The sequence below is a fragment of the Sapajus apella genome, unplaced genomic scaffold, assembly GCF_009761245.1.
Source record: "Sapajus apella isolate SASKATOON/1434 unplaced genomic scaffold, GSC_monkey_1.0 scaffold54, whole genome shotgun sequence".
Taxonomy (NCBI): Eukaryota; Metazoa; Chordata; class Mammalia; order Primates; family Cebidae; genus Sapajus; species Sapajus apella.
This window is the reverse complement of record NW_022436994.1, coordinates 7,290,478-7,316,544: the sequence shown is the minus strand read 5'-3', so window position 1 is coordinate 7,316,544 and position 26,067 is coordinate 7,290,478. Positions and strand designations below refer to the sequence as shown.

Sequence of the window (26,067 nt, the reverse complement as noted above, 5' to 3'; positions counted from 1 at the left end):
GTGGAAAAAGTGTTTTTGTGGGCTAGGCCCAGGGCCTCTGTGCTGCGTGCAGCCTAGAGACTTGGTGCCCTGTGTCCCAGCTGCTCCAGCCATGGCTGAAAAGGGCCAATGTACAACTCAGACTGTGGCTTCAGAGCGTCAAAGCCCCAGGCCTTGGCAGCTTCCACGTGGTGCTGAGCCTGCAGGTGCACAGAAGTCAAGAATTGAGGTTTGGAAACCTCGGCCTAGATTTCAGAAGATGTATGGAAATGCCTGGATGCCTAGGCAAAAGTTTTCTGCAGGGGTGGGGCCCTCATGGAGAACCTCTGCTAGGGGAGTATAGAAGGGACCTAGTGGAGCTGTGAGAAGAGGGCCACCATCCTCCAGACCCCAGAATGGTAGATCTTCCGACAGCATGTACTCTGTGCCTGGAAAAGCCACAGACACTCAATGCCAGCCCATGAAAGCAGCCTGGAGGGAGGCTGTACCCTGCAAAGCCACAGGGACAGAGCTGCCCAAGACCATGGGAACCCCCTCTTCAATCAGCATGACCTGCATGTGACACCTGGAGTCAAAGGAGATCGTTTTGGAGCTTTAAACTTGGATTGCCTTGTTGGATTTTGGACTTGTACGGGGCCTCTAACCCCTTTGTTTTGGCCAATTAGTCCCATTTGGAATGCCTGTATTTACCCAATACTTGTACCTCCATTGTGTCTAGGAAGTAGCTAGCTAGTTTTTGATTTTACAGGCTCACAGGCAGAAGGGACTCGTCTTGTCTCAGAAGAGACTTTGGACTGTGGACTTTTGGGTTAATGCTGAAATGAGTTAAGACTTTGGGGGACTGTTGGGAAATCATAATCAATTGGTTTTGAAATGTGAGAACTTGAGATTTGGAGGGGTCAGGGGTGAAACGATATTGCTTGGCTGTGTCCCCACTCAAATCTCAACTTGAATTGTATCTCCCAGAATTCCCACATGTTGTGGGAGGGATCTAGTGGGAGGTAATTGAATCACAGGGGCTGGTCTTTCCCATGCTATTCTTGTGATAGTTAAAGATCTGATGGTTTATCAGGTATTTCCGCTTTTGCACCTTAATCATTTTTCCCTTGCCGCCACCATGTAAGAAGTACCTTTCACCTCCCACCATGAATCTGAGGCCTCCCAGGCCATTTGGAACTGTAAGTTCAATTAAACCTCTTTTTGTTCCCAGTTTTGGGTATGTCTTTATCAGCAGTGTGAAAATGAACTAATACATTAGTCATGGAAGAAAGTGAGTGTTCAGTGTGCAAACATCTGGTTTGATTTGTTTACAGTCACGTCTGGGGTAACTAAACTCAAATAATGCACCTAAGGCTCCACGTTTTGGGTAGAAATTTGGGTTTGACAGCAGACACCACAAGCAAATAACTAACTCAGGGGGCAGAATACAGCATGTCTGTGTCCTAGGGAAGACCATAAACTCCGTCTTTCCAAGTGTACAGGTCATTATAAGGATATAGTGATTAATGCAGGAGAATGTGCTTGGTAATCTGTAAAGTGCTTTAGAATTTCAAGGGAAAATTCCATGAGTTCCACTATGATTGAAACTAATTTTGTCACTTTGCAATGAGATTTGGCATGGAAACATACTCATGCCTTGGTAATTAAAAGCAAAATTCTGCAATGAAGCCATCATCTTGAGTGTGCTATGATGCTCAGTAACCCAAGATCCCACAGCTTACGTGATTCTCAACCATCTCGGCCTCTTCTAACTTTGGTGCTTTCAGTCTCAGAAAGGTGAGGGCCTTTTCCCACATATAAGCAGTGATGTCTCTAAGTTTCACAAGAGATTTACTTTGAAAAGATTGTCTTTTTCGGGGTAAAGTCATTAGAAAACCTCTCAGCTAAAAAAGAGAAGAAAAAATAAAGACAAATTTCACGTCAGCAACCTAAATAAAGAGCCTTGTTAATATGATAAACTACGCAATGAAGATTTTATCTGGTGATGCTACTTTAAGACCTTTTGGTAAAATAGTGACTTCTTGGTTAAAAAAAAGCAAAATCAGGAAAATACCTCTCCTGAGTTGAACTAAATGTCAGTAAGATGATCTCAGCCATGGAAATTCATTGTACTGTAAAGGATGTTTTCAGTATCTAACTTTGGGAACTGAGATTATCAACACATGTGCATGCCAATAAGTAAAGTCTGTGTCTCAGTTTCGGTGTCCCCTGGTGAGCCGTTCTGAGCTGTGGGTGAGCCTCAGGAGAGGGCCCTGTGCTTGTGCCTGGGAGACAGAAAGGGTCTTGTGCTCAGCAGGCTGTTGTGCCCTCAACGTGTGTTCTAGAAGCCTCCAGGTGGTTTATTTCTTCACTGCAGGCTGTAAGCTGTTAGCTCAAAAGCTTGCTGGTGCAAACTCAATCTTTTACACATCCAATTGTTTTAAAAATAACCCAAATAAACAATTTTTTAGCCATTTAGAGCCTGTCAGCTTTACATATCCTGCAAAGTCTCAAGGGACAGCTGTTACCCACCGATAAGATTATAAGGCCCCAAGCTGCCGCTGGCCTCAGGAGCTTTCTGACCCAGAGCTTCCCTCCACGCTGCTGAGCAGCATCCTCTAAGGGGTAAGCTCCTTCCCTGTTGCCCCTCTCCCATGAGATCTCCCTTGCTATTCTTCCTTTTTGGATTGTTCTTGAACCCTACGCTGTAAGCCTGTGGGCAGTTTCATAGCATGAGGGAGTTCCCCTACATGGGAACACTTCAAAACACTACCTCAATAAAGCTTGTGTGTGTTACTGTCTCTCGTGGTCATGTTTGTCCTTGATTGGTCCCCAAATCCCCACCCCTCACAAAGTTTTAGAACTCTGCAAAGATGCTCAGGAGCCTGAAAGGGTAGGCCACTGGTGTGTAGGTCTGAGGCCTTCCAGCTTTACTAGCAAAACAGCCACGGGGGACAGCAAGGCCTGACTCTTGCACCCAGAGACCTCAATGCAATATTGCCTGCAAGTCTCAGAAGATAGCATCCAAGTGCCTAAGTACGACATGCAAGGCCCTCCACTCCTGACTCCAACCATCCTTTTCAACACGATGTCTGCTTGAACCAGAACTCCAGCATGGCCCTCTCCGTGTGCCCCCGTCTAAAACACTGCTCTCAGCAGTTGTCACCATGAGTGGAACTCCTCTTCAAGGCTCCCTTTACTGCTGTGTGGAGATTTCCTGGTCTCCTTAGGAAGAATAAATGAGTCTCTGATCTAAGTTTCTTTCTCTCTGGGGACACTTTTAGTTAGGCTTTAAAGTTGCCTATAATTATGTAGGATGTGTATGCTGAGGACTATAAAACAGTGATGAAAAGAAACCGAAGATGACCTAAATAAATGGAGAGACATACAGAATTCCAGGATTGAAAAAAGCTTAATATTATTAGGATGCCAATTCCCCCCAAGTTTGATTTATACTTCCACAGCAATTTCAATCAGAACCCCCACATGATTTAAAAAATAAGATGTTAACAAGATGTTTCTAAAACTTATATTGAAAAGTGAAAGAGCTAGAATAGCTACAATCAAAACAGAGCAAAGCTGGAAGACTCATCCACTCTACTTTAAGATTTGCCATAGAGTGATCAAGACCTCACAGGACTGGCTAAAGGAAAGATCAGTGGAGTAGAATAGAGAGCCCAGAAACAGACCCACACAGATGCAGCCAATCGCTTTTTGACAAAGTTGTAAAACCAATTGCATGGAGTAAACATTCTTTAAAAAAATTGTGCTGGAGCCGGGCGCGGTGGCTCAAGCCTGTAATCCCAGCACTTTGGGAGGCCGAGGCGGGTGGATCACGAGGTCAAGAGATCGAGACCATCCTGGTCAACATGGTGAAACCCCGTCTCTACTAAAAATACAAAAAATTAGCTGGGCATGGTGGTGCGTGCCTGTAATCCCAGCGACTCAGGAGGCTGAGGCAGGAGAATTGCCTGAACCCGGGAGGCGGAGGTTGCGGTGAGCCGAGATCGCGCCATTGCACTCCAGCCTGGGTAACAAGAGCGAAACTCCATCTCAAAAAAAAATAAAAAAAATAATAAAAAAAAAAAATTGGGCTGGAATAATTGGATATTCATCTATAAAAAAACAGGAACTCTGTCCCATGCCTCACATCTTATATTAAAATTAACTAAAACCAGATGATCAACCTAAATGTGAAACATAAAACTATAAAAATTCTAGAAGAAAATAATAGGAGAAAATATATGTGATCTTGGATTTGGAAATTCATTTGGGCCAGGACACCAAAAGCAAAATCCATAAAAGAAAACATTGAAAAACTGGCCTTTATCAAAATTTACAACTTCTGCTCTGTAGAGACACTGTTAAGAGAATAAAAAGACAAGCTACAGGTCAGGAGAAAATATCTGCAAATCACATAACCAATTTAGAAACTATTTAAAATATAAAAATTACCCTAATTATTTGTATATGTCAGTCTTCCCCAATGGACTACAAGCTCTCTGAGGCAGTTATTATCTTTTTTTTTTTTTTTTTTTTTGGCCTTTGCCTGAATATATAATGGGTGTTCTTTAGGTTTTTGTTGAATGAGTGCATGGATGAACAAATGAGTGAATTGATGGATGGATGGGTGGGTGGATACGTGGACAGGTAACTAGTTTGGTGGGCAGGTGGGTGGATGGTGATGGATGGATTTATGCATTCATGGATGAGCAGGAGTAGGGAGCCAGGAACATTGATAAAAACAAAGGACTGGGGTCTGAGTGTTGTCAAGGTGTGAACATGAGCACTCACTTTTAGTTTCCCTCTAGCTCCTAAACTAGAATACCGGTAGACTTTTAAGGACTGCAGAGAATTTTGATTCACTTACAAAGCTGGAATATTCAATTCACTGAACTTATAGTGAGCTCTCCAATGTGTCAGGAACTACCCTAGAAGGCAGGCACACTAATATGCCTGCTAGGAACGTGGCTAGAGTTCAAAAGGAGACAAAACCCAACAGTACAGGACAATGGGTGCATTAAGGAGCATGCTCAGCGCCTTCGGGGGCCCCGGGGGGGATCGGTGCTGGGAGAGCTTCTGGGGGAATGACACACTGACCCTGTCTCAGAACCTAATGCTGAATGAGTCACAGTGGAGGGATCTGAGGGAAGGCGTGTGCAGTAAGTGCGGGCAGCATGCCGACAGGCCTAGCCAAGTACAGAGCAGGGGTCCCAACCCTGAGCCTTCCACAGGAACATCTGCAGGGCTTTCTGGAAATAGAAGTGATGAGTCCCACCCTTGTGAGTGGACACAGCAATCCTGGTCTGGCTGGGCAGAGTAAGTGAGAGCCTCGGCAGGGAGGGGTAACATGTAAGACGCTCAGTTACGTTTTAATTTCAGGTCAACTACAAATAACTTTTAACATAAATATGTCTAAACTATTGCAGGGGGCTTACTAATACTGAAAACTTTAATACTGTTTTCTGAAATTTAACTGAAACTGGGTTCCAGTTTTATTTGCTAAATCTGTTGACCCCAAGTCCAGGCAGCAGGACAAGACCATGCGGGAAACTTTTTTTCCATTGAAGGGGTTTAAGCTGGCTGTGACATGACTGGATTTGCCAGCAGCAGATCAGTAGGAGGGAGTGAAACAGGGAGTCATTCCTCCTTCGGTCCCCAGCCTGGAGAACATGTCCAGCGGAGGGTGGCTGATGGAGTGCAACTCTGATAAGATGGAAAGACTGAGAAAAGGAAACATACCCTTGAGGCAGCGTGAGACTGCAGATGAAATTCAGAGCAAGAAATGATGTGATTCAGTGCAGGGTGAGTAGGACCAGGGAAGCTTCCTGGAGGAGGTGGCACCATGGGGTGGCTGCTGTCGTGCTGGACTGTTCTAGGGTAAGGGAGAGTCAAACTAACTGTGTTTCACTCACCTGATCTCCCAGGGCAGGTGAGCTGGACCCCAGGGATTCATTACCATGAGATCTGACCTGTGCTGTCTGGCCCCGTCCACATGGACCACAGTTTCACCCCAACAGCAAATGAAACTTGTACAAACCATGACTTGAAAGTTGGGGACACATTTACTTACCATTCCAAAACACAGTGTGGCAGAGACTATTAAAAGGGCCCCAAAGTAACAAGCCATGGCCCGCTGCTCAGACTTGGAAAGGCCAAGGAAGGAGTCTTTTTGGCTTCTTCCAGGAAAACGAAATAACAGCCTGGGGAAGGCGTCTGTGAAGGTGCCGGGTGGTGGAGCCCACACAGAAAGCAGGAATCGGCGCAGGTGGGAGATGGCAGCCAGCACAGGGGCCCCCGCCAGCTGCAGAAAGAAAAGCCGGACAGCACTGACCTTAGGGGTGCGAGCCTCGACTTCCAAATGTTTAAAACAGGCACAAACTTGGAGGGGCAGTTTTGGGAGTGTGAATCCATCACACCATCCCTAGTTTTGAACCAAAAGGTGGCGTCACCCTCTCACCCCTCTCCCAGGCCTCCCTCCTCGCACCCCTGCCGGCCCCTCTGGTCTCCCTCCTCCCTTTCAAGGGTTCTTCCTGCCAGGGCCATTCTCTCCTCAGCTCCTCCTCTGCCTGTGGTGACAAGTGGCCTGCTCCCCTGGCCTTTGGCCCCCTTTAGCAGGCCATGGTTGCCATGAGGGGGCAGATCCCTGGTCATCTTTATGTCCCCTGCACCTGGCCAGGGCCTAGTAAAATACACCGCTTAGGAAGCATTGAGAAGTCTTGCTGATTTTGATGTGAATTTGGTCAAGCTTAGGTTTCACAGTCCTGGTTATAACACACTGGGAACTTGGTCTGAGATCTGAGGGGTTCTATCACCAGCCCTGTTCATGCTTCTCCCTCCATCTGCTCCAACCAGCTCTGGTGCCGACAAGCACTTTCTCCACCTGGATGTCAGACCACCAGGCGGTCACCCCACAGGTCCACATGGTCGGTGTTTGCAGACTGTGGACGCGCCTGCAGAGAAGACCCACCCAGCTGTAGCTACAGCCATGGGCTGCGTTCTGTGTGGGTCCTTGCTGGCCTCCATGTGTAACCCTGGACAGGTACGCAAAGACTTCCCTACGAATGCACTGGGACTCATTTTAGTATTATTTACTCCACAGGTGAAATCAGACATCAGTGGGACTCAGAAGAAAGCAAGCACAATCTATGAGTCTCCAGCTGGACAAACTGAGCTGGGTGGTCTCCCGGTCTCCTCTTGGTGCCTATGAGTCTATACTCGCTGCACAGTTAGAATCCTGCAACTTAATTTGGACACAAATTATTTATATCCTGGGCTTTTCTCCCCTTACATAAAAGCATTTTTGCATGTTGCTAAATGGTCCTAATAATGACTAGTTTAATTGTTCCATAAATTCTACGTGCATGTAATCTCAAAGGCCAGTAATAACCGTCAGGGCAAACAACATTAATGCTTTTTCTAGAGGCAAGGTTGGGCAACTGGTTGGAGCTCACAACATGAGCTAGGATGTGGGACAGCCAGGTTAGAATGCCACTCTCTCTGACTCTTAAGCCCCATCTCTCTGCCCTGGTTTGCTGAGTGTGTTCCTCAGGGTTTGGGGGAACTCCTTACCTGGAACAGGAGATCTGTCTTGGTGTCCTGTGTGGCCTGGATCCTGATAGCCAGAGCCTCCAAACTCAGGTCACTTGGCCAAGACTCTCCCTCGGCCCTGATTGCAATTCCCTGCTGTATTAGGGCCTGTCAGGTTGGAGCAAGCTCTTTCCCTGCTGGGACCAGATCGGAATCCCCAGCACCCCAGGAACTTAAGCAGGGCTCCAAGCTGTACTCTGGACCTGTTGATTTGGGGCTTCCCCCTCCAGACCAGACTTCAGGGCCAGCCCTGGATGAAGACCTGGCTGTGCCCTGGGGTTTGAGGCAGGCATTCCTGAGAGCCTTTTACGAAGAACTGTGCCTGCCCATAGCTTGGTTCTGATACTTAAATGAAGTAATCTATGAGAGGCCCAAAGTGCCATTCCTGGCACTTAGAGAAAGCTCAGGAGGTGATAATAACTACTTCTATTGTAATAATAACATGCTGTTGTAAGGCACAGTACAGAGCAAGTGTTTCATAAATCATGGTTATTGTCACGACCATAACTTGCTATATAACTGTTGATATCAGTTATCCAAAAGCGCACTGTAACGGATTAGAAGACTGGAATTCTAGACACTGTTCACCTTGACAGCAGTTTGTTCTTCCCTTGAGGAAGGCTGAAAAAAGTGCCCAGATCAATGGTTTATGAGGGAGGCCACCCGATAAAGGCGAGAGTTCTTACCCCTGCTACAAAGACGCTGGGGAGTGAGTGGCGCATCATGGAGGAGCAGGATGCCATTGTGTTTTGAATGCCAGGAAGATAGATGCATTTTAATGTCAAGAGGAATAAGAGGATTCCCTGGAGCCATCGAGCCCTCTGAGACAAAAGAACAGAGCAGTCAGTGTGCCATGCCAGTCACTGGAAGGTGCAGACATATTCACAGCTGTCAGCAGTACACAAAGAGTTCTTTGGATTTGATGTTATATAGACCATGAGTCTCCGAGGGACATCAAGTGCAGACGTCTGCAGAGGAGGATGAGTTGGAACTAGGGGTAAGTACAAATCATAACGCATTTTCAGAAGACCTGCTCTGAATTCTGGTCTGGCCATTTCTTTGGACACCGGGATGGAGCAGGTCTAGCAGGCCACGCAGACGGGACTCTGTCTGCCCCAGGTCTGTTCTCCCTGTCTGAGCCTCAGTCTCTTGAGCTGTAAGAAAATCATCACCATGGAGGGGACTCAAAGAATGTATTTAGTGCATGCTTGTTTCCTTCCCACCTGTTACATGTACAGAATAGGCCACCAACACTTTCCAAGTAGGTTTTTAAAAGTGTAATCCTCGTGGCTGGGTGGTGGCTCACACCTGTAATCCCAGCACTTTGGGAGGCTGAGGTGGGCGGTTCACAAGGTCGGGAGATCGAGATCATCTTGGCTAACACGGTGAAACACCGTCTCTACTAAAAATACAAACAATTAGCAGGGAATGGTGGCATGAACCTATAATCCCAGCTACTAGGGAGGCTGAGGCAGGAGAATTGCTTGATCCTGGGAGGCAGAGGTTGTGGTGAGCAGAGATGACGCCACTGCACTCCAGCCTGGGTAACAGAGGGAGATGCTGTCTCAAAAAAAAAAAAAAATAAGGTAATCCTCGAAAAAGCCAGAGTCACTCCCCTGTTATAGCTCTAGAGTCTATGGCTCAGACAAACAGTGTGAACACACAAGCACAGTACAACTGGAGACATGGCAGACCCAGGGGCAAACAGCCTCCCAGACTCGTCCACACTCGGGAGGCCTCTAGGAAGGCTGCCCCCTTCCCCGCTCCCTACCAGGGGCTCACGAGGAACGTCCTTCTGGGTTTATGATCTCATATGCTCTCACCAAAATTATAAGCCCAAGAGAAAAGAAATGACAGCTGGATGGTTTAAAATTTATACGGGCAACGAATCAAGGTTTTCTGTTTGTTTCCTCAGCAACTGGGACAAGGTCAAAAATGACTTCTGACAACCAAAACCTAGACAGTCTGTGAGTGGCTGTCACCCTTCAGGTCCCCTTCAGAGCAGGCAGGGCCACACATGGGAGAATGGGGATGAATGGAGCTCTAGCCAGCACCAGCCAAGAGAAATGCAATGCAAGCTATGAGTGGAATTTTCTAGTAGCCACGTTTTAAAAAGTACAATTAAACAGGGTAAATTTATTTTATAATATATTTTGTATAAATGAGTTTATGTAAAATAATGTGAAATAGCATCATTTCAATATGTAACCAGCATACAAATTATTGAGATATTTTACATTAAAAACAAATTCTTTTTGAGATGGAGTCTTGCTCTGTTACCCAGGCTGCAGTGTGAGTGCAGTGACACAATCTCGGCTCACTGCAACCTCCGCCTCCCAGCAGGTTCAAACAATTCTCCTGTCTCAGCCTACCCAGTAGCTGGGACTACAGGTACATGCTGCCACACTTGGCTAGTTTCTTTTTGTATTTTAATAAAGATGGGATTTCACCTCGTTGCCCAGGCTGGTCTTGAACTCCTAAGCTCAGGCAATCTGCCCGCCTTGGCCTCCCAAAATGCTAGAATTATAGGCGTGAGCCACTGCGCCTGGTACATTTTTAATTTTCATACTAAGTTTATGAATTCCAGTGAATATTTTACACTCACAGCACATCTCAGTTTGGACTAGCCACATTTCAAGTTCTCAATAGCCGTGTGTGGCTAGTGGTGACTATTGGACAACGTGGCTATAAACTTCCTGTGGACAGAGTGGAAGGGCCCCTTTCTTGCCTGCATCTGATTGAGGGATGCCATAAAGCCTTCTGAGTAATTGCCATTATTATGACTTTCACATATGGAACATCTTCTAGACACCAAGACGTTCCAAGGATATGTTTGCATGTGTACGTACAAATACACACACACACACACACACACACACACACACACACACACACACACACAAATCCTAGCAAAGCCCCCAAAGTATGTATCATAGTTCTATCTTATTAAGGCTTGAAAAAAGTTAAGAAACTTGCCTAATGGCACATGGTCAAAGAGGGGCTGGGAGTGAGTTTTAGGTCTGCTGATTCTAAAGTCTGTGCATTTTCATTTTCACATACTCAAATCACAGCTCTTTAATCCTGGGTGTTAAATTCCATCATTAGAAAGTCATTTGTGTTTATCTTGAAGATGACTTGTTCTTCCAGCACCCTGGATGCAGCCTACACTGAAGTTTGAGCTAAATTCCTCTAGTTTTGTCCCAGAGAGAGATGCCAATAAATTAAGCAGCCAGTCCTCATCGGGCCCTAATATTGGAACCGGGGGAGCAGTAATGAACAAAACATACATTCTCTATTCTTCAGATTCCAGCCTTGTCGGGGAAGACAGACAGTAAATCAAATAATTGCTTAATGAAGACTTCAGTAGATGCTGATATATGCCTGCAAAACAGGTCCCTGGTTGGCCTTAGCCAGCCCAGCTCTTCCCCTTTACCTGCTTGTAATTTTCACAATAAATGTTGAACGTGCTAGGAACACAACATCCGGAGATAAGGAGGAACTACTTGGAACAGCCTGGGCTCTGCTCCCATTCCTCTGAGAAGAGGATGCCCTCCAGCACTTTAGCACAGCATGTTATGTTCCCCCAGCTTATGAAACTTCAGGGGAGGCTGCTTTCCAGGCTCTCTGAACTGGTGCAAGAGGGACACACACAGACAGGACTCTGTCCACCCTGGTCAGCTTTCCTGAGCCAGGGGCACCAGCTCACCCTGCAGCCCAGGCTTCTGTTGTCCCTGGCTGCCAATCTGTGAGTGACAGTTGCTGTGCGTTGCTTGTGTGAGTGTTCTCTCTCATCAGATTCATTTATTTATTTATTTTTTTACTTCAGGAGAAAAGCCAAATCTTCTGCTTGGGCTCCTTTAGAATCTGTTTCTTTCCTCTAGTCTAGGGAATTTCTTTTGCTTGCAACAAAGCAATCTTCAACAAGGAGGCAGGGACCGGGGCACTAGCGGAGGAGGCAGAAGTGTAGAGGAAACCAGCCTTATCCTGCCTGGTTCTCCTTACAGAGCAGACATGAGCCAAGGAGTGAGAGGGAGGCTGTGGGGGAAACTGACAGACTTGGGGAGGAGGGGCCTGAAGCTGGAGGGGAACTGGCCCTTGCTTTCTAGGTTGCTATAGGACCCACTCAGCCCTGGGAGTAGCCATGGTACCCTGACCACCCTCTAGATGGGAAAAGGAGGACAAGGCAGGTGGGGGAGGGGCTGGTTCTGACAGCAGCAGGGCAACGAAGCAGAGTATGTGGGCTCACCTTCCACCACCACAGGAAGGCAACGTCTCATGCTATTGTGGGATCCTGCCCTGTCTCATGGGCCCCCTCTCCAGGGCTCATCCAGGCCCACCTGTGCATATTTGCCTGGTCTTCCTTGTAGGAGCTCCCATCCCTATAGGGAATGGGGAACCATTGCCTACAGAAAGGGCCACCTAGGGGAAGGAGGTGCAGGGACTTTGAAACCAGACTTCCCTCCGCTGAGGGACTGGATACTTTCCGTGAGCCTTGGCGTCTTCACCTGCAGAGTGGCTAATACTGCCTGCATTTGTGACTGTCACCAGGATGAAGAGAGAAAATGGTGTGTCTAAGCAAGTCAGAACTAGCCTCCCTCCTCCACATTGCACCAACGCCTACTTCCTGTGCCCCTTAGGGTCCCGTGGAAGCACTGGGGGAGTTCCAGGCTCCTGAGTTCTGCTCCATGCAGAATCCACATACCCTAGTATGCAAAGCACGTCTCAAGTTCTCCAGGCCCTTCACTGTCCTGGCCACCCCCATCTGCCAGCTCAGAGCATCATCTCTCAATATGGAGCAAATCTGTTGCCTTGCACCTTGTAGAGCTTGTGTGACCTCTGCCTCTGGATGGCATGACAGTGCATCACCTCTATCTGCATGGCCCCGAGCACCCCCGTACCTGATTCCATGATGCCATAAGGGTGAGGTCCATAAATGCGTGGCAAAGTCCTCTGTGAAACTGGTCAGTGACATCTCCAGCAAGTGTAGCAAGGTGGCCGGAAACTGCATAGTAGGTGAGGCTCACTCCAACCACGGACAGCTGCAACATCCAGCAGAAAGACCCTCAGATGGCTCCTGAGGAAGGGCTTACCTGGCGCCCCACGTGACACAGGTTGTGAGTTACAGTCATGCGTTGCTTAATGACAAGGATGCCTTCTGAGAAATGCATCACTGGGTGATTTTGTCCTTGGGTGAACACTGTAGGTGCATGTACACAAACACAGACAGTCCCACACACCTGGGCTATATGAGACAGTCTGCTGCTCCCAGGCCACAAAGCCGTGCAGCGTGTTCCTGTACTGAATACTGCAGGCAATCATACACAATGGTAAGTACTTGTGCATCTAAATATATCTAAGCATAGAAAAGATGCAGCAAAAATCCAGTACAAAGGTAAAAAATGGTCCACCTGTGTCGGGCACTTACCATGAATGGCACTTGCAAGACTGGAAGCTGCTCTGGGTGAGGCAGTGAGAGAGTGGTGGGTGAGAGTGCAGGCCTAGAGCATTACCGTACACTAATGTAGACTTCAAAAACGCTGCACACTTAGGATACACGAAATTTACAAAAATATGTTTCTGCAGTAATAAATTAACCTTAGCTTACTGTTACTCGTTTACTTAAAAAACTTAAATTTTAAAACTTTTTGGCTCTATAATAACACAGCTTTAAACACAAACACACTGTACAGCTGTACAAAAATATTTTCCTGATATCCTTATTCGAAAAGCTTTTTTCTAGTTTTAAAAGTTTGTATAATTTTTATTTTTTAAACTTCTTTATTAAAAACTAAGCTGCAAACAGACATATTTAGCCTAGGCCTATACAGGGTCAGAGTCAAGAAGTCATTAGGTTTAGGAATTTCTCAGCACCATATGATCTTATGGGACGACAACCTTGGCTGAGATTCGTGTGGTGCGTAACTAACTGCGACAACACTGCAGGATGCCTGATCTCAAAGGTTGTTTTGAGATTACCATACGCAGGGAGAAAACTGCAATAATGTTGGCGGTAGCTAGTGTATAATCAATTTCTTATTGAAATTCGTTTTTTAAGATATGAATACTTTATTGCTATTTTTCAAAAAGAAAATGACACAAGCGAGGGTACCTCCAGCCAGTTCCTTGGCTTTCGCCAGTAGCTGAGGACACCCTTGTCCATCATACGGTGGAGTTGAACATAGAAGTGTATCAGGCTGAGCACCAGGAAGACCAGCTGGCGGAGACAGTGTAAACAAACAAGATCAAACAAATGCTGAGAAACTGTTTTTTGAAGACCTACACATGTGACCAACTCCCCTACCTTTGAGTAGCGAGGATGCAGGCCCATTTCCTGTTCTGTAGAAGTTTAATCCTAAACTTGCTCTTCAGTAGGCACTTGGGGTGGTTTGGTGCCTCTCCACAAGCCAAGCACTCACAGAAACTCCGTGCCAGGGGTTAGAACCTGAAATGGTCTCTGCACTCAGGGAAAGCACAGAGTACACGCAACTACGGCCACTAGACCTCCCCACCGCCATGCCAAGCCTCCAGTCCTTCCCCGGCACCACTCAGAAGAGTGAGTTTCTGTGTACATGTGAAATAGATAACATATGAACTATATACATATATATTAGTAGTTATATCTCAGCCAAGTAAAGCCTTCTTTTTTTTTTTTTTTTTTGAGATGAAGTCTCGCTCTGTCTCACAGGCTGGCATGCAGTGGTGCGACATCAGCTCACTGCAACCTCCCTAATTTAAGCAATTCCCCTGCCTCAGTCTCCCAAGTAGCTGGAATTACAGGGGCATGCCACCATGCCCAGCTAATTTTTTTCGTATTTTTAGTAGAGATTGGGTTTTACCATGTTGGCCAGGCTGCTCTCAAACTCTTGACCTCAGGCAATCTGCCAGCCTTGGCCTCCCAAAGTGCTGAGATTACAGGCGTTAGCCACTGCACCTAGACCCCAGGTAAAGCCTTCTAAAACTCCCTTATAAGCACTTTCTTAAAGTTCTCTATGTGGTTCTCTCTTCATTGTTGAGTTATCTGTTGATTCATGCCTTCAATCACTGAGCCTTTGAGAGGAACCAGGGCACACCAGCAGGGCTTTAGGCATCTTCTCTGTCCTCTGCTGGAGTTACCTGCGTTGTGTCCCACTGGCCCGTTGTAAGGAGCTACAAACAGAATCACAGCAGGGTTCACTTTTGGGTGCTTAAGGTGATTAACAGCAGTGCTGTGCAGAGCCCTGTTGGAGCCTGAGGCAAAGAAACTGTCAGAAAACTGATCCTGTCATTGTCTACAATTTCCATATTTTGTCCAATATGATTTTTTGATATGAATTCTGATTTTTCATAAATATCGCACCAGAATAGTGTTTGCTTTGATTACCAAGTATTTTTGGTGCCCGTTAAGTTTGATGCCCAAGGTAAGTGCCTCACGTGTCTCTCCCAGGCAGACCCTGACCAGTGTCCCATGCTCCCATCCTCCCTTCCACCCACACCAGCGTGCGCTAAGCTCTATGCAAATCTCAGCCTTTCCTGGGTCACTGAACAGTCCCTAGAGTCTAAAACCTCTTGGGATCCGCCCCCCTTCACTGCTAAGGCAAAGTAACCTTGACCTGAAGAGTCAGCAGGACTTAGTTCTTCATAGCAGAAAAGTCAACTACAGGCAGAAAATCAGGAAAGTTCTCAAGGAATAACTCAGAGTGACTGGTGTTTTGGATTGTTCGGTGAAGCTGTATGGACATATTTTATCTCACCAAGATCCCAGCTTCTATGGATTGAAAGTTTGTGTTCCCTTAAATTCACAGGTGGAACTCCTAACTTCCAGCGTGGATATACGTGGGGATGGGGCCCTGGTCTTATAGGATTAGTGTTCTTACACAAAGAGACTCTAGACAGCTCTCTCTTGCTCTCTTTCCCTGTGCATACCCACAAAGAAGAGGTTCTGTGAGCACACAGTGGGATGGTGGCCATCTCCCAGGACGAGAGCTTTTGCCAGAACCTGACCAGGTTGGGATCCTGATTACGGAATTCCAGCCCCCAAAGTGTGGGAAATAAATGTCTCTTTTTTTTTTTTGAGACGGAGTTTCACTCATGTTGCCCAGGCTGAAGTGCAATGGTATAATCTCAGCTCACTGCAACATCCGCTTCCCGGGTTCAAGTGATTCTCCTGCCTCAGCCTCCCCAGTGGCTGGGATTACAGGCATGCACCACCACGCCCACCTAATTTTGTATTTTTAGTACAAATGGGGTTTCTCCATGTTGTTCAGGCTGGTCTCGAACTCCCGACCTCAGGTGATCCGCCTGCCTTGGTCTCCTGAAGTGCTGGGATTACAGGCATGAGCCACCACGCGCGGCCATAAATGTCTCTTTTTAAAGCACCCTGTGTAAGCTATTCTTTACAGCAGCCTGAGCCAAATCCCCAGGGGGATCTAAACATCAGGCCCAATTCCCCCGTGATGAATTTGGTACCTCAAGAGGTCTATGTTTGCACTTGCCACACATGTGAGAAGTGGTTTCCCCACGGGGGTTCTTCTTCATCTCGTGCCCCTGCCCTTAGTGTGATGCCTGCCGCATGAAGGGGCCATGACAAGAGTGTGCCCAGAGGGATGGGTAAATGGGTGGGGAACTAGTCCTGTCTGGTGGAGAAGCCCAGCCTAGGTGAAGCCCCAGCTCCCTGTGTACCTCCAGGAGGCCCAAGAGGCAGGTCAGCTTACCTGAGGAAGCACAAGGCGGCACTGCAGGGCTGAGTCGCTGCGGAAGATGCTGAATGACTCCACCCGGGACAAGGGGATGAGACTCCCCGTGGGGAGAATCTCCACGCTCAGAGACACGCTGGTGAAGAGTCGGGTCGGAGGGTTATAGAGGGTAAAGTGCACAGACACGGCCCTGGTGCTGTGGTCAATCCATGTGCTGGCCCTGAGTCGGGACAGGGCTGTGTGGGCTTCAGACCTGTAAAGCAGCACACACTGGTGTAGGGCAGGGCAGGGAGGAAGGCGCAGAAGTCGAATGAGGCTCCGAACTGCAGGTCCCATGCTGGGAACACCCCATGCAAGGCTTCACAAGGACAAACAGTGTCTGGGCGTCATGGGGCTGGACAGATGGCCCTCTATATCTAAGGGACGGCATCAATAGCCCTCTGTCCTCACTTCTTGACCCACCCTCTTCCCTGCAGGAGCCCAGGGGACCCTCAGGTAGGAGGGACCTGGAGAACAGAGGCCTCCTTTTCCCAGCCCCCGCCCCATGTAAGGTAGAGAGGCCCAGTGTCTCTCCCCAGGGACTCAAGAATACTTACTTTTCTAGAGATCCCATTATTTGGAACAAACAAGTTGGGGGAGACAGTTATTAAATACTAATTTGTGTTTAGTAACAATTAAATCATTTACTTCTTTCTTTTCTTTTTTTCTTTTTCTTTTTTTTTCTTTTTTGATCGAGTCTTGCTCTGTCACCAGGCTGAAATGCAGTGGCGTAATCTCAGCTCACTGCAACCTCTGACTTCCTGGTTCAAGCAATTCTCCTGCCTCAGCCTCCCAAGTAGCTGGGACCACAGACGTGCGCCACCTTGCCCAGCTAATTTTTGTATTTTTAGTAGAGATGGGGTTTCACCATGTTGGCCAGAATAGTCTCGATCTCTTGACTTCGTGATTCACCCACCTCGGCCTCCCAAAGTGCTGGGATTACAGGCGTGAGCCACCATGCCTGGCCTATCATTTATTTCTTAATGAGTATTCCTCAAAGGCACACATTAGTGTAACTGCCTAGAGCTCCCCATTGGTCTAAGACCATCAGTGTTACCACTGGGTCAGCAGAGCTCTAACCCAGCATGAGGTGCGTGCTGCCCAGGGAGCCAGGGGTGGATGTGGGCAACAGTGTGACCAGCTGGATGAAGCAGGTAGCCTGACCTCAGATCTAGCTTGTTACCCACTTGAATGTCCATCCCTCATTCTTAACACATAGGAAAAGTAGCACAGGGCCTACTCCACTGGGTGAGGATTAAATGAGTCAGTAAACACCCAGCTTGGCACAAGGTCAGCACGCAACAAATGCTCCTTACTTTCCATGAGCTCCAGATGTTCTGGCAACTACTTTATGAACGAACGTTTGCTCTGTGCTCTCCCACATGCAAGGCCTGAGCCTAAGTGACACTCCTACCATTCACAACAATGACAAGTCTTGCTGGAGCCCCTGGCAGTGGTACACTGGCCTCGGGGGCCTGTCTGGAGGCTGCACCTGCTACAGATGCGCCGTGTCCCGCAGGCAGCAGAGCTGAGTGGTAGCAGCAGGCGGGATGAGCGCTGGCCCTCCGAATCTCACTGACCTTGTTCTGCCCAGGCTAAGCACACAGTCCTCCCTTGCCGCACAGCCCCCAGGACCATTCAGGGTCACGTTTTGGTTCTCTGGGTCTATCAGGCAGGGCTTCTCAAGGCCTCCAACTTTGGGGCTACATGTAGGAAGAGAGTCTTCGATGAGCGCTGAAAATGGCCTGGGAGCCTGTAGAACAAATCAGCAGTCAGAAGACACAGATGCTATTCCTAAAGCTACCCTGCAATCCAGGGTCTCCAGGGCTGGCCAGGCCACATGCGAGCACATGCTCTGTCCTGCAACATGGTACCCTTCTCTCCTCATAGGATCATTCTGTATCCTGTTACATTCATGGTCTATAGACTCGAGCTCAAGCTACAGGATCAAGGCTCTACCTACGGGAGGCTGGCATCTGAGGTGTATGTACACAGGTCTAAGGCTTGACCGCTTGAAAACTTCCCCATAATGAGATGCCAGGTAAAGTGCCTGTCTCAGGGCTCACTCTCCCAATTAGAAAAGGATTTGGATTTTTTAAATTAAAAATCCTAGTTTTGTCTAAAATGATAGTCTGTAAGGCCAAAGAGTGAACTGAATAAACCTGCAGCAGAATGCCAAGGAAGGAATAGGCTTTGGGAAAATGTTTATAAGGGCGAAGGAAGGGCAAGGTGCACCCTCTTCCCAGCCCCGGCATCGACAATTCCAATCACCACCAAACTTTCAGAGAGGTTCAAATGATCTGCTGGGGTCCTGCCCCAGTGCAGCCTAGACTTCTCTAATTCCATTTATTTTTGGAAGCAAAGGAAAAGGAACATCTTACCTTGCAAAAATGGCTAGGAAAAACTTTTAGCTGCTTAATTATGGAACTACCTATTAGGTAGCATTTTCCTCTAAGAGCTCCAGGCTGAAAGAAGAAAAACAGATGGTGAGGACCTGGCGTGCTGTGGACTTCTAACCTCCTCATCAAGCAGTGCTCAAAAGGTATGAGGGGCTCTGGGCAACTCCACCTGCTATGGTACAGGTCAGAGTTTTACTTTCCTTCCAACACTGTTTTAGGGATACAACCAACATTCTAAGGCAGCAACAACTTCCTCAGACTTGTCCTGGAAAAGAGCTAGCGTTCAAATGATGTTTCTAACTATGTCACATGAGAATGTTCTCTTTTATCTTTTTTGAAAGTTTCTCCAGTGTTATCAGCTCAGGAGACTATATAGAATATAACCAAATAAAACTAGCAGTAAATTGCCTAAGGAATATGAACTATAAATATATTTCTCCCTCTTTTTTTAAATTTAGAGACAGACTCTAGCTCTGTTGCCCAGGCTGGAATACAGTGGTGTGATCTCAGCTCACTGCAACCTCCACCTCCTAGGTTCAAGCAATTCTCCTGCCTCAGCTTCCCAAGTAGCTGGGATTATAGGCATGTGCCACCACACCTGGCTAATTTTTGTATTTTTAGTAGAGATGGAGTTTCACCATGTTGGCCAGGCTGGTCTCGAACTCCTGACCTCGTGATCCACCTGCCTCGGCCTCCCAAAGTGCTGGGATTATAGGTGTGAGCCACCGTGCTTGGCATATTTCATTTTTAAACATGGGAAAGGGGTTGAAAATAAAAGATGAGCAAGGAATGGGGATTATGCAAAATGCATATTGACTTTTTCTTCAGAGCTTGGGATCAGCCTCACGTCTTTCTGGAAGCTTCCTTGCATTTCCTCTGTTTTCGGGTGGTTCTTTTGTCTCCCTTTCAGGGTATTTTGCACAATGAACTAGAATCTTCCATTTCCTGACCTCGCACCCCATCAACCTGAGGGCTCCTGAGGCTCTGCCGTGGCCCCTGTGTCTTTTTCGGGCCTGGTGAGCACAGGAATCTGGAGAATCCCATGCAGCTCAGGAGGGTGTCATGGGATGGGGTGAATGGGTTCTGGCAGGAAAGGAGGAGGATGCTCTCCTGGCACCCACTGGAGAGCCACTGGCCTCACACCTGCATGGTCATTCAAGAACCTATGCATTGTTGCAGTTCAGCATCGGTGGCTGTTTTGCCCACTGTAAGATGGCTCTTCTGAGACCATCTCCTGTGAGGAGGAAATGGAAAGCTCACCTGAGCCCCTGGCACACGGGTTGACGGGGAGCCTCCCGGGTACAGGCCGTCCAGCAGTGTGGTCACACTCCATTCCCACCAGTCAGTGATGTTTCTCAGGCCACCTAAGGAGTTTCTGGCATTTCTGAATGCAAGAACAAAAATAAAAGTTGCTTCTACATCAACAAAAACAATTAAATGTGAGAACAAAAGCATGTTTTCCTGCCATTTTTTTCTCTCATTCAGATTTCAGGTACTCCACAGGAATTAAACAACTAAAGCTGTCTGCAGTGTAAAGCATGAAACCTCAGAACTCACTTTGCTCCTTAGTAGCAGGAGGTAAGAGGGAACGGTAGATGAAGCACTTGTTCATTTGCTCACTCAGTCACTCAACAAACGTTACTATGCAACTACTAGGCGTCAGGCCCTCTTCTAGGCACTGGGAAACAGAAAATCAATTCCCTGCCCTCCTGTGGGCAAACAGGCAGCAAATAAGATTAATAAGCAAACATATACTATGTTAGTGACGAATATGAAGGAGGAAAAAAAGCAGGAAAGATAGGCAAGTGGCGGAGTGAGCAGGTGGAGAAAATTGCAGTTCAAGCAGCCATGGAAGGCTTCAGTAGGCGGTGACGTCAAGTGAAGACCTGAAGGTGAGGGTGGAGCCCATGGTCATCTGAGGGAGGGTGTTCCGGGCAGAGGGAACGGCGAGGGTTTCCACAAGTCAAAGGGTGGAAAGGTGTGGGGACCACAGGGCTGGTGCAGAGGGCGCACCAGAGCCTGGGTAGACAAGAGAGGTGCTCGGACACCCAGACCAACACCCAGTCCTTTCTCTGCGCTGACTGTTGACTGGATACAGCCTGTGACTAGCTTCCCAAGATGCCTGTGAGTGGCAGATGTGAAGGCGTAGACGAAATGCAGCGCTGGCACAAACACTAGTCTGTTTTCTTTCCAATTAACTTTTTTTTTTTAAGAAGGAGTCTCACTCTGTCGCCAGGCTGGAGTGCAGTGGTACGATCTCGGCTCACTGCTAACTCCGCCTTCTGGGTTCAAGGCATTCTTCTGCCTCAGCCTTCCAAGTAGCTGGGATTACAGGCATGCACCACCACGCCCAGCTGATTTTTGTATTTTTAGTAGAGACAGGGTTTCTCTATGTTGGCCAGGATGGTCTCAATCTCTTGACCTCATGATCTGTCCGCCTCAGCCTCCCAAAGTGCTGGGATTACAGGTGTGAGCCACTGTGCCCAGCTTTAATTAACTTCTTTATTATGCTTATTAGATACACTTCTTCATTTTTCCACCAAGGAACTAGCTTAAGGAAGCATTGAAATAATGTCAAAAGAACAAAATTTATCATTTTTAGTTTGCTCAGACACTGCCATAAAGCCACATGCTCAGGCAAAGGCTGTGCATGGCAGTGGCAGTGTGTACATTTGGCCCTTAGCTACAGCCAGAGGCAAAAGGATAAACTCAAGTGTTCCTAAGAGAAAGCAAAGGACCTCTCACTTAACTCCAAAAAACTTTCTCATACATGGCTTCCCAGAAGAGCCACTGAAGAATGGCAAGGATGACGTGCTCATCAACATGCCCTCAGCAAACAGAAATGGCTCTGATGGGGCTGTTTCATCCAGGTTTCTCTCCACAAAAAGGGGAGATCAAAATAGTTCTCAGGAAAAGGAATTTTGTTATAAGGTGAGAAGAAGTTAGAAAGTCGCCCAAGTATGCACAATGGAATGCCTGTTTCAGCACCAGCTCCAGGCTACTCCAAAGAATTAACACACTGTAAGTCATTCAGATGATGGGTATGGCTTTGGTAAATGAGGCTTTAGAGCAAAGTTGGGCTGTAGACAGCAGGCCTGGAGCTGGCTCACACTGTGAGAGCCAAGTTTATACAACTCCTTCCAACTCCATGTTCAGTGATGTCACATTGGTGGTGTGAAAGACCATGGTGGGTCCCGGTGTGGTGGCTCACGCCTGTAATCCCAGCACTTTGGGAGGCTGAGGCAGACAGATCACCTGAGGTCAGGAGTTCAAGACCAGCCTAGCCAAAATGATGAGACCCGTCTCTACTAAAAATACAAAAAATTAGCCGGGCGTTGTGGTGCACCCCTGTAACCTCAGCTACTCAAGAGGCTGAGGCAGGAGAATCACTTGAACCTGGGAGGTGGAGGTTGCAGTGAGCCAAGGTCACACCACTGCACTCCAGCCTAGGTGACAGAGTGAGACTTCGTTACACCACAGAAATTGGCAGGCAGATGCTGTAAGTCAGTGCTTTTGTTCTACAGTTGTTAACTGTTTCCAGCACATCACAAAGACTATGTTCACAGGTAAGGTGTGAAACTGATACTCCACTGTTGATTCAGAGCAGATTTTGCAGATAATTTAGAAAAAGTTTTTGAAAACCTGATAGTCATGACAATAATTGGACAATATTTAAAAAATCAAAGACAAATAAATGTCACTAGTATATAGAGTAATAAAGAGATGCAGTAGCCTCAACCTACAATTTATATGTACTATAAATGTGTTCAAAAATTTCCATATGGCTGGGTGTGGTGGCTCAGGCCTATAATCCTCACACTTTGGGAGGCTGAGGTGGGTAGATCACTTGAGGCCAGGAATTCGAGACCAGCCTGGTCAACATGGCTAAACCCCTGTCTCTACTAAAAATACAAAAATTAGCCTGGCATGGTGGTGCATGCCTGCAGTCTTAGCTACCTGGGAGGCTGAGGCAGGAGAATTGCTTGAATCCGGGAGGTGGAGGTTGCAGTGAGCCGAGATCGTGTCACTGTACTCCAGACTGGGCAACAGAGCCAGATCCTGTCTGAAAAAAAAAAAAAAAAAAAAAAATTCCATAGCATGTATGAGTAAAAGTCTAATGAATTAATTTATCTGACTGGTTTTATTTCCTTTTTCTTAAAAAGAAGTGATCTCTTATTCTTTGAAGTATTTGATCATCATTCGTTTATACATCTTTAGAGCTTAATCTTTTCAGGTCTTTTATTGGGTGCTGGTTCTTATCTCCGGACGTCTTTATAAGTTTTGTCAAACTATCAAATGCAGAGCGAGTTGGAGGCCTGCCATAGCACCCAGAGCGTGGAATGAACAACAGAGAGGGAACAGCAAAGGAGAACACAGATGGAGACAGAGATGGGACGCATAAGGTAAGCAGATACATCTCTGCAAATATTCACGCCAAAGGAAAGGACGAATGAGCCAGGGGGCACAGAGATGCAGTGAAAAGGCTGGAGGGTAGAAAAGAGGCAAAGGATGGCTGGTGGTGAACTTTCAACAAAGTAAAGTGTTGAGCGTTTGCTGTGGGAAGCAAGATGATTTGACAGACAAACATTGTACATTTATAGCAACTAATATGCTCCATCTTCTGTGCTTTTAAAGAATAAAGTAGCATAGACATTATAGCCATGCTGAGTTTGCACCACTTTCAGGGAAATGGTATCACTTCTTGACACTTGCCTCCCTATTGGTATAACATTAGAGAAACGAAGTCAAAAAAGCCCTGAAAATAACCCAAAGCCAAAAGTCCCAGTGGCCAGACTGTAGACATCTCATGCCTCATTCCTGGCACACCCAAAGTGCAGGTAGTGAACTAAATGAGCCAGGAGTATTCTGGTCCTGTCTGTATTAATGACTGCAATTATATAAAATAAGCCCACAAAGCTGGCTAAACAATGCAAAAGATAAAATCAGTTGCTATATTTATGGCACTTAGAACACTTGCTTCATTGATTTGTCCTTTATTTGCTGGTTTTTGTTTTATATTTATTTTATTTGGAATTTCATGAAGTCTTTCTTGAATTCAGAAACACTTCAAATGCAACTTAAATACGGCAAAATCCAAGAACATGATGACTTCTTAAGATATAAGGTATTCAGCAGCCCAGTTCCTTCCCTTTACAGATGAAGATACTAAAGCCCAGAGCGCAAGTGCTTGCCAGAGTCACCTGGCAACCAAAAGTGAGCTGGGGGCCCAGTCTCTGAACTCCGTTTCATCTATTTCCCCTCTTGGGCTTAGCTTCTCTATCTGGAATGCTAGTAAATGCCAAACCCTCAGCTGCTGGTGATGTTTCAGGATTAGGTATTGGGTGATGGGGGTGAGATGGAGAGGCTCCACTTTAAACATTCCATTACCAACTGGGACACATGAATATCCTTGCCTGGTGGTCAGAGTACCCAGAGGCAGTGAGGTTTTGCATCCCTGTGGGAAACGTAAGGTCTATGCAAATCCACAGGAGTTGTGAATGTGCACACACCAGTCTCGTGTGCACCTGAGATAGCTCACAAATATGATCTCAGCTGAGATATTTCTGATTTGAGTATCAAGAAGCAACAATTCATATGAGAAATATGTCAAATAATGTTGACCTGTGAAATGTGAGATAAAAAATAAACTAGTAAAAGCCACAGGTTGTTCATGTTCAGATTTCCATTTCCAGAGAGGACCAAAATTATCACTTTGTTTTGCACACAGCACCACCTACTGGCAGAGGCTGTGCACTTGCACAGATAGGGGAGCTGAAAAGTTGGTCATGGATGGAAATAACTGCTGGTTTCACAAATGAGGAGGCAGAAAATTCCACTTATTTACCATTAGAATGCTCAGCAGAAAAAAAAAACTTGGATTACTGAGCTACAGAACACCCAGACTCACTGCACTGGGACTTCCAGGCCTTTCCTTACGAGTAGATCACAATGCTGACAAGGGGACAATATCCATCAGCCAGGATCTCACTGGGTATGAATAACCCTCTCTCTTAGAAAAAATAAATATGTTCTGAACTAGCTGATAAAATTAAACAGACTTTCCAGCCACTCACTTTTGCCAAAAGATTCAACAAAAAAGTATTTACATCAAATTGAATTAGTCAAAGGCAACACACTCAGAGATGCTGTATAACTATGTCTTTAAGTAGTCACCAGAGTAAAATAAGGTAACTTCTGAAGCACACTGAATTATTTTATACATTTATTTATTTATTTAGAGATGGGGTTTCACTCTTGTTACCCAGGCTGGAGTGCAATGGCACAATCTCAGCTTACTACAACGTCTGCCTCCTGGGTTCAAGTGGTTCTCCTGCTTCAGCCTCCTGATTAGCTGGGATTACAGGCATGTGCTACAATGACCCGCCAGTTTTGTGTTTTTGGAAGAGATGGGTTTCTCCACGTTGGTCAGGCTGGTCTGGAACACCTGACCTCGGGTAATCCACCCGCTTCGGCCTCCCAAAGTGCTGGGATTACAGGTGTGAGCAACCGCGCCCAGCTGAATTGTATTTATTAGCATTGAAATCATAATGAAGAATGGATATTATTTCATATAATGCACTCTAGAATTCAAAGCCACACTGCCTTGAAAGGACTCTCAGACTGACTGTTTGTGGCAGGTGAAAATAAAGCCTAACTATGGATTCAAGAAAAACTCTCAATAAAAAAGGAAGACTAGGTTAAATGCACCTATTGATGACAGTATGCATCCCAATTTTAGAAGCACTGAAACGTGGAAAAGAAATATGACACAGGCTGGGCGCGGTGGCTCACGCCCATAATCCTAGCACTTTGGGAGGCTGAGGCGGATGGATCACGAGGTCAGGAGATTGAGATCATCCTGGCCAACATGGTGAAACCCCATCTCTACTAAAATACAAAAAATTAGCTGGGTCTGGTAGCATGAGCCTATAGTCTCAGCTACTCGGGATGCTGAGGCAGGAGAATCACTTGAACCTAGGAGGCGGAGATTGCAGTGAGCCGAGGTTGTGCCACTGCACTCCATCCTGGCCACAGAGGAAGACCCTGTCTCAAAAAAGAAAAGAAAAGAAAAGAAAGAAATATGACACAACAAAATGCTATCATGCTTGCCTCTGCCTGGTGGTATCATGGAAATTTTTCTGCTTTACACTTTTCATTTCTGACAGATTTACCTAGGATGAACATCTACTACTTACAGAAAAGAGGAAGAAGCAAATGAGCACTTGAGAAGTGATCGAGAACTTGAGTGGTGTTAGGAGCTGCTTGAAGGCCGAGCGCAGTGGCACACTCCTGCAATCCCATTACTTTGGGAGGCTGAGACAGGTGGATCACTTGAGGTCAGCAGTTCAAGACCAGTCTGATCAACATGGTAAAACCCCATCTCTACTAAAAATACAAAAAAAATTAGC

At 46.6% G+C, this 26,067-nt stretch overlaps 1 protein-coding gene across 1 annotated transcript in view; it reads right to left on the bottom strand.

Annotated features, from left to right (window-relative positions):
* PKD1L1 (polycystin 1 like 1, transient receptor potential channel interacting) overlaps positions 1–26,067 on the bottom strand; it is a 183,103-nt gene that overhangs the window by 21,969 nt on the left and 135,067 nt on the right. Inside the window, 9 exon segments of the mRNA XM_032244258.1 lie at positions 1,701–1,862; positions 6,032–6,262; positions 8,235–8,369; positions 12,447–12,587; positions 13,658–13,762; positions 16,239–16,473; positions 17,840–18,012; positions 18,641–18,724; positions 19,919–20,042. Coding sequence (XP_032100149.1) covers positions 1,701–1,862; positions 6,032–6,262; positions 8,235–8,369; positions 12,447–12,587; positions 13,658–13,762; positions 16,239–16,473; positions 17,840–18,012; positions 18,641–18,724; positions 19,919–20,042 — 1,390 coding nt within the window.